At 34.3% G+C, this 9512-nt stretch overlaps 2 protein-coding genes across 2 annotated transcripts; one reads left to right on the top strand and one right to left on the bottom strand.

Annotated features, from left to right (window-relative positions):
• Positions 1-1656: 1656 nt before the first annotated feature.
• Positions 1657-4624, top strand: LOC104111783 (flavonoid 3',5'-hydroxylase 1). The gene is made up of 3 exons (XM_009621551.4): positions 1657-2037; positions 2559-3133; positions 3723-4624. Exons 1-3 carry the CDS (start codon positions 1722-1724, stop codon positions 4353-4355), a joined length of 1524 nt encoding a protein of 507 aa, XP_009619846.1. The 5' UTR covers positions 1657-1721; the 3' UTR covers positions 4356-4624.
• A 1827-nt stretch (positions 4625-6451) lies between these two features.
• Positions 6452-6859, bottom strand: LOC138901976 (uncharacterized). Its single transcript, XM_070189778.1, has one exon. The coding sequence runs from the start codon at positions 6857-6859 to the stop codon at positions 6452-6454; it is 408 nt and encodes a 135-aa protein (XP_070045879.1).
• Positions 6860-9512: the final 2653 nt, after the last annotated feature.

Genomic DNA, 9512 nt, shown 5'->3' with positions numbered 1-9512 from the left:
GTGGTGTGGCGTAGCCTCGTGCTATGGCGTTGGGGCGATAGAAATTATTTCTTCGCTGCCGTAATATATTTGGGGCATTGTGTATGCCGCCGTGATAGATTTGGGACATTGTGTATGCCGCCGTGGACTCATCGGGTTGTTTGATTAATTTTCTTCACTGCCGCTTATGACAAGTCCTTAGTATGAATTGTGTTAAAGATATAAGTGTGATGTTAAATATTAGTTTGGATCTTATAGAGTAATTATATGGTGAAAGAATTTATGTGCATATTATTTTTGTGCTCGTTGTGTGTTTGTATTTTCTAATACTTGTTCCAGAGGTATTCAGAGTGGCGGGTCGAGGATCTTACTAGGTTATATTTACGTATAACTCACTCCTTACCTGCATGTCCATGCAGATACTGTTGTTGAGGACAAGGCTAGTGGCAAACGAGTTTGTTGAGTGAATTCTATTGCTGAGGTGAGCCCCCCTTCATGGAGGCCGCTGTTTCAGCTCTACCTATCTTATGTTTATTATTTCTTTTGGGGTTTGCATGCCCGACAGTTAAACTCCTAGTACTCTATTAAATGCTCCATGGTCTTAGTATGTAATTTGGGTTAGAAACTTATTATTTGAGTATTCATTAATTTTATTAATAACTTATAATTTTAGTTGGATAATTATTTCACATTTTTAATGTATTTGGACTTGTACGTATTTCTCTCATGGCTTATATAAAAGGTTTAGAGTACATGAATTGGTTCGCCTGGCGAGTGATCTTAGCTGGGTGCTAGTCACGTCTTGGGGGTAGTTTGGTACGTGATAAATTTTAAGAAAAAAAAATATTTGAAACAGTGATCTAAACAAGTTATAGACATTTGTGTGATTATAAATCATCTTCTAAGGGAAGATGAAAAGCTTAAAGTTAAATTGTTTATAAATAATGAAGTATGTCATCATTTAAACATCTTCTCCTCCTCCCCTAAATAGTAATAAAAATAAAAAATAAAACAAAAAAAATTATAAAATAATTTTGTTCAGTGGATGAAGGTAAAGGGTATATTATGACAAAAATGATCCTATTTATGAGTTGATCTCCAACCCCAGAAAATAAGAAAAGAAAAGTAATTGACTAAAAATAAAAGGTTAAACATACACTGAGGTCTTAATGTAGTTTCAAATATTACCATAAAGACCTCTCGTACAAATACGTATTAAAAATCAATTTACAGAACTCTGTTTTTTTTAAAGTACAATAAGTTCGGGATTGTTACACAAATAGCTGGCCAAATTCAATGAGATATACATAGATTATATATTAATTATACACAATTATACATATATTATATATGAATTATATATATATATATATATAGAAATTCGCCGATTAGTTTTGGTTTAAGAGATGAAGTGGGCGTCTATTTGGGTTAATTCTTCAAACTTAAAATCTTGGATACGTACAACATACCAATGTATTAGGAGAGCTATGTGTTCTAAAATCATGAAATCGTATCCAGCAAACATTTTAAAAGGCAACTATGCAAGATAAATGTTTGAATGGCCGATGTAAACAATCAACGTGACATTCAACTTACATTAACCTACCAAATCACATAGGTCAAACGGAAATTTCATTAAAAGCTTCACTATATATATATACACAATTGTGAGGTTTAGAATTATTCAAAGTATCATAAGTTTCATCTTAATTCTTGATCAAGCTCTTCTTGCTTTAAACAATATGGTGCTATTTACTGAGCTTACTACAGCAGCTATAATTTTCCTTATATCACATATTCTCATTTCAACTCTTCTTTCAAAAACTACCGGCCGCCGCCGTCTCCCACCGGGCCCAAGGGGGTGGCCGGTGATCGGCGCACTACCATACTTAGGAGCCATGCCACATGTTTCACTTGCAAAAATGGCCAAAGAATATGGACCTGTTATGTATTTAAAAGTTGGCACATGTGGCATGGCTGTTGCTTCTACTCCTGATGCTGCTAAAGCATTCTTGAAAACACTTGATATCAACTTCTCCAATCGTCCACCTAATGCAGGTGCTTATTAATTCTCAATATTCTAAAATTAATTAGTAAATGAATTCATATGGCTTTTGTTGTATAGGCTTACCTTGTGATCTTCTAGATGCAAGGATTATTGATTATTTTTTTTATATTATCCAATATTCTAAACAATGGCGAATCCGTAGCTCTTGTGTAACAGTTTCATCCGATCTCAGTATTTTTGACACAAACCGTAAATATATGTGTGAAAATCTACTAAACTTTCAACAAATACTAGATCTAGACTCATAATTTAAAAGTATAATGAGTTTAAAGTTAAGTCGAATTCATTAAATTTAAATCATGAATATGTTAGGCCTATTCTAGAATTTCTTTTGTACTTTCTAGGTGATTAGTCTTATCTTGATGTAAGTTTAGAATTAACGTTTGGTACATATAAATACGTCAATGTATTTGTCATTTGGTATCAACTGAACTAAATAAAAGGTTCTTTCCCACAGAAATTTTCTCTTATTTTTCCTCTAACAATTTACTATATTTTTTCCTCTAAACAGGCGCCACCCACTTGGCCTATAATGCACAAGACATGGTTTTTGCACACTATGGACCACGTTGGAAATTGCTAAGGAAATTGAGCAACTTGCATATGCTAGGGGGAAAAGCTTTAGAAAATTGGGCAAATGTTCGTGCTAATGAGCTAGGACACATGCTAAAATCGATGTCCGAAATGAGCCGAGAAGGCGAGCGGGTGGTGGTGGCGGAGATGTTGACATTCGCCATGGCGAATATGATAGGACAAGTGATATTAAGCAAGCGAGTTTTCGCGAAAAAAGGTGCTGAGGTTAATGAATTTAAGGATATGGTGGTGGAGTTAATGACAGTAGCAGGGTATTTTAACATTGGAGATTTTATTCCTTTATTAGCTTGGTTGGATTTACAAGGAATTGAAAGAGGAATGAAGAATTTACACAAGAAGTTTGATGCTTTGTTAACAAAGATGTTTGATGAACACAAGGAAACTAGCTATGAACGTAAAGGGAAAGAGGATTTTCTTGATGTTGTTATGGCAAATAGGGATAATTCTGAAGGCGAAAGGCTCAGTACAACTAATATCAAAGCACTTTTGCTGGTATGTTACTCTAAATACTTATGCCATCTAAATTTACTTGAAACAACCTTACTTGAAAAATGGATGAAAAAGAGCATATATATCAATCTTTTATATCATCCGATTAAGTTTGACCGTAACAATATATAATTTTTGTAATAAACCTATGGTAACTTAAAAAATAGGTAAAACCTGCTATATCCGATTAAATTAATTATGCTTTAAGTGTAATATTCTTTGCTTATTCAGTATATATAAATAAAATTCTTGCATATATTATGTTTAGCTTATCACAAAATAGGTACTCCAATAAAGAAAGCAACACAAATAGTATTTCTTTTATCATTTAGAGTCTATGCAGTAATTAATTTCATTTAAACATCGTTTAGTCAGTAACATTTTAGTCTTAATTTTTCACAGTCAATGATCACGTAACAGTACCCTGGCTGTCTCGTTAACTGAAATGGTTTTTTCAGTAGTAGCTTTTTTCAGTGACAGTTAGTTGTTAAAAAAATTACTATAAATAGAAAAGGTCTTTATTTAATATCTACATTTATTTTTCTTCTATAGGGACTTTAATTTTCTTTCTTTGACAAAATTTTGTTATCAGAATTTGTTCACCGCTGGTACAGACACTTCTTCTAGTGCAATAGAATGGGCACTTGCAGAAATGATGAAAAATCGAAGAATTCTGAAAAAAGCACAAGCAGAAATGGATCAAGTTATTGGAAGAAATAGGCGTTTACTTGAATCTGATATCCCAAATCTTCCTTATCTACGAGCAATTTGCAAAGAAACATTTCGAAAACATCCATCTACACCATTAAATCTCCCTAGAATCTCGAACGAACCATGTGAAGTGAATGGTTATTACATACCAAAAAACACTAGACTGAGTGTTAATATTTGGGCGATTGGAAGAGATTTTGATGTGTGGGAAAAACCACTAGAGTTCAATCCTGAAAGGTTCTTGAGTGGGAAAAACGTGAAGATTGATCCAAGAGGGAACGATTTTGAGCTAATTCCATTTGGTGCTGGACGAAGAATTTGTGCAGGAACAAGAATGGGAATAGTAATGGTGGAGTATATATTGGGAACTTTGGTTCATTCATTTGATTGGAAATTACCAAATGATGTTATTGATCTTAATATGGAGGAAGCTTTTGGATTAGCTTTGCAGAAAGCTGTCCCTCTTCAAGCTATGGTTACTCCAAGATTAACTTTGGATGTTTATGCACCTTAGAATTTGATTGGTGCCTCTTATTTAATTTGGTTTCAATTTTGGAATTTGGTGCTTGCTATTATAGACTATTGATAATGCTACCTTGAAGATTTTTTTTTTTTTTTTTGGTTCTTATAATATGTTTGGCTTCTTCTAATTCTGTCTTTGTGAAAATCTTGATGTTTTTCTGGATTATTTGCTTTGTCGTCAGTTGGTACTTTTTCTATATATCCATGTGAGTCGGACATATTGCAAGGAGATAATAACAAAGTTGGAATTTTTTTTCTTCTTGTATTGGAATTGCAGGCCTAAAGACTTTTGATCCATTTCATAATATTCAGAAAATCTTATAAAATAAAGCATTAATATGATGTAATTATGGGGCTATCTTCTTATAACTTTTCTAATGAGGAAGATTAGACATATCCTGTTAACGAAATCCACTGAGTAGATGTCGAAATATCCATTTGGGTTTGAGATTTTAATACTTGAACGAAGTTATTTTTAAAGACATTTTAAAAATTGCATAAAAGCTAGGAATTAACAAAACAGAAATGATTCAATGAATTTTATTTCACAAAAGATCAGATCAATCTCTTAAATTTCTTATTTTTTCTTTTCATTCTTATTCAAGCCGTAACAGAAGTGCGACTACATCTATTTTTAAATATCTTATCTGAGACTTTCAGGCCTCATCCAGTAATTATTTTTGAGTTCTTTGAGATCTTTACACAAATTAACAGTCGGATTCACTATTTATTTTTTATAATCGGTATACGTAAATTATATATTAATTATACATAGGCCATACATGTATTATACATTCATTGTCTCTTTTTAGTTTAAGCGCTTGAGTGGACAATTATTTAATTCTTTTCTTTTGATATCTTTACACAAAAATAGTCGGCCAAATTTACTATTTACTTTTTCTATCTGCATACGTCTTAAGCGTTGGTGGACGACCATTTAGGTTAATTCTTTATTTTTGTTGTCTTTACACAAATAGCCAGCTGAATTTACTATTTAATTTTTTAATCGGTATATATAATTATATACGGGTTATACATATATTGTACATACTCTGACTATTTTTAATTTAAGCGATTAGGTAAACTGCTATTTAGAATAATTCTTTTTTTAAAGGGAAATGAACAAACTGTCGGGCGAGAAACGAAACCAAATGCCAATAAAGTTCAGTAAATGTTGGGGCACATCTTCCGGCCCATATAATCTGGTCTCGAACTGGTGACCTCGAATCTCAAGCCCACTTGGAAGGGGTACTCTCCCGCGCTTCCCCTCATGAAAATAAATGAGGAATTTACATAGAATATAATTTTTTTAATATTTATTTAAATTTTCTATACTATTTTCATAAAATTACATCTAATATAATTTATTTTAAAAATTTATAACTTTTTATATCCCTAATATATCTGTCCTGAAATTCTCTCACTTAAAATGTATCCTAATATCTTTCTCTTAAGATTCTCTCTCACCTAAAAGTATCTATCATATTAATTTCCCCCAATTTCTCCATTAGTGTATTGTATACTACATATTTTCTTATAGAAACTGTATGTTATATATTTAAAATATATTATATAATATATATAATATACAGTGTATATATAATGTCCGAACTATATAAAATATTACTTGTATTTAGTGGATATATATATATATATATATATATATATATATATATATATATATATATATTCACTAAATATACGGGAGAATGAGTTGTATAAGTCAATATACTATAAGTTTTTTTAAAAAGTTCAATGGTATATAACAACAACATACCCGTGTAACCCCATAAGTGAGGTATAACGAGGGTAGTATGTAAGCAGAAATCACCCCTACTTTCAATAAGGCATTTCCGAAAGATCCTCGGCTTAAGAAAGATAAAAGGAAGAGCAGCAGCAAGCACACCAAATAGAAACCGAAGCAAAAATATAAAAATACAAAACTAAAACGGAGTACTGCAATCAGAAGGTCGGAACGAAAACAACAACAACTAATCATAGAAGTCAAGGAATACGAAATACATTAATAACACTAACTCAAGTACTAAAGCTACTGTCACAGACAAGGACAATGCTAGGCGACCTATCTTAACACTTTACCTTAATTCTCAACCTCCACACCATCCTATCCATGGTCATGTCCTTAGTGAGCTGGAGTAACGCTATATTTTGCCTAATCACCTCTCTCCAATACTTCTTTGGCCTACCTCTACCTCTCCTTAGGCCCTCCAGAGCCAACATCTCACACCTCCTCATCGAAGCATACATGTCTCTCCTCTTCACATTCTCAAACCATCTAAGTCTCGCCTTCCCCATCTTGTCCTCCAAAGGGGACACACCCACATTGTCGCGAATAACTTCATTTCTAATTTTTTCTAGCCTGGTATACCGGTACATCCATCTCAATATCCTCATTTCAGCCACCTTCATTTCTTGAACATGGGAGTTCTTGACTGGCCAACACTCCGCCCTACATAACACAGTCGGTCTGACCATCGCTCTATAAAACCTGCCTTTAAGTGTATGTGGCAGATTCTTATCATAAAAAAATACCTGAAGCGAGCCTCCATTTTATCCATCCCGCCCAAATACGATGTGTAATATCCTCGTCGATCTCTCTATTCCCCTGTATAACCGACCTAAGTTATTTAAAATACTCTCTCATAGGGATGATGATGTTTGGCCAAAATGCTATAGTTTTAGTACATTACTCGCCCTATATTTTGTTGGTTTAGTAATTAATTGTGCGACATTTGAGCTAAATTATGTTATTTTATGTGTAGGAGCATTGGAAGAAAGAGTCGAATGAAAGTTGCACGAAAACATGACAAAAATTCAAGAAAAGAGCACAAAACACCAAGTACCCAAGCCTGGCTACAGGCCAAGTATCCAGCTCTTTAGCCAGCTTTACCGTGCTATAGGCCAGGCGTAGCCAGCTATGTAGCCAGGCTGGCCGCGCTATAATCATGGCCTCGCGAGGTCTATATCCCAGTGATCAAAAGTGCGTGAATTAAAAGACTCCGACCCGGATTTGGACTCAAGGACCTCGACCCTAACATATAAATACTCCTTAAATTAATTGATAAAGGGTTGGACATTATTTTGGAGAAGAAAAAGCCTACATGACACTGTGGAGCAAGAATCAAACGAGTTTTCCCTCTGTTTATCTCTTTACTTTGTAGTTTAGTGTCTTTGAATTTCATGATGATTATTTATACATTTACGAGTGGCTGAACTCTCTCAACTTGGGTTTGATGGAACCTATTGAAGGATGACTTTTCACTATGTTTAATATAAATTTGCCGTTGATCTTTCTCTGCTTGTTCAACTATATTTTCGTTATTGTTGATTGAAGAGCTCTCAATTAACTATGCCTATTTAGTGTGTACTACTAGAGAGAGAGTACACATATCGGTAGTTGTTGAACAATATTACTCCTAACGTATTTGAGAAATCAATACGGAGAGTTTAAAGGCAGGATTAAAGATAACAAAATCTTGGTGCGATCGTAGTGAACGTTGAATTAGTGCCAGCTAGCGTAGTTCTACAGGATACGTCTAGTAAATTGTGGTAGTTTCTCGAGAGAGAACTACGATACCCAAAGTACTCACGATCGGTAGAGAATACTTGGGCGAATCTATAGGAAACGTAGCAGAGGAGATTTTGACAATTGGGAAAATCAAAACCTTAGACTTTTCAAATTCTTGTCTACATCATTTGTTCTGTTAGTTATAAATTATTACATTTTAATCACTTTATCCTTAGTTAATAAAAGTCAAACCATTATTTAATATTTATGAAGGTTGATTACTTGAATTTTTGCGAAACTAGTGATTGTGATTAGTAGGTTAATTCCCTGTGGGATTCGACTCCGGATTTGTAAACTGGATTATATTTGCAATGGCGGCTAGACCTCTTAGGAGGTATAGTTGGGAGTGATTAAATGACTTGATAATCAAGCCTCACTTCTCCGTCCCCAACCTAAGTCGAACCACTGAATTCACACTCCAAGTATTCTGTTTGGGTCCTGCTTAACTTGAAACCTTTAGACTCCAGGGTATGTGTCACGACCCAAATTTTGACTAGCCATGATGGCACCTAACCTCACTCTCTAAGTACGCGAAATAACAACAATACAATTAAATTAATATTTAGCTGACTCTAATACACTCCCCAGAGACTGGTAGTACAAATCACGAGCTTCTAAGATTTGAATTTACAAAGCTGGTATGCAATAAAATACATTATCTGTTTGAAATATACATGAACATATTAATAATTCTAAAGCTACCAAGAACAAGAGGCAGTTGTGACTGGATCGCAGGTACATCTTCAATGCTAGCTCCCGCTATGCACAACAACATCAACTTCCAAAATCTACACGCAGGGTGCAGAAGTATAGTATGAGTATAACCGATCCCATGTACTCAATAAGTAACAAATCTAACCTTAGGTTGAAAGTAGTGACGAGCTTGTACCAAGGTCAAAGTCCAAACCAATACCCAGTAACATCTCATAACAATAAAATTGAGGCAATACAAAGAATAACTCAATAATAAAATGCTCAGCTCATTCACAGTTCTGGAAAAAATAAATATTTTCTTTTCAAGTATAATAGTAAAACTCAATTCTTTTCACTGAAATCACCAAAATATGAGTAAATCTGAAAACTGTGATTTTTCCCAAAAACTTTCTTCCACGATAGGAAATTTCATTTTCAAATGGCATGAGAAAAGTACATCTCTATGCCTACATGTCAATGTGCATGCCAATGCAATACAACATAGTGATAAAGCCATATGCATACTCTCAGAGTATCAATTCACTCAGTCCTCCCAGTCACTCAATCCTCTCAGTCACTCAGTCCTCCCAATCACTCAATCCTCACAGTCACTCATGCCCCACAGTCACTCAATCCTCCCAAATCATTCGTCACTCACGCTCGGCACTCGACACTCGCACTCAGTAGGTACCTGCGCTTACTGGGTGTGTGTACAAACTCTGAAGGGGCTCCTTTAGCTCAAGCGCTATATCAAGCCAATCATGGCATATAACAATGAAATATGCTGCGGCGCATAACTCGATCCCATAAATATACTCACAATTAAGCCCTCGGGCTCACTCAGTCATAAATCTCTCCAGTTTCTCG

Source organism: Nicotiana tomentosiformis, chromosome 11, assembly GCF_000390325.3.
Source record: "Nicotiana tomentosiformis chromosome 11, ASM39032v3, whole genome shotgun sequence".
In the NCBI taxonomy this organism is placed as follows: domain Eukaryota; kingdom Viridiplantae; phylum Streptophyta; class Magnoliopsida; order Solanales; family Solanaceae; genus Nicotiana; species Nicotiana tomentosiformis.
This window is presented reverse-complemented; position numbering and strand designations above follow the sequence as displayed.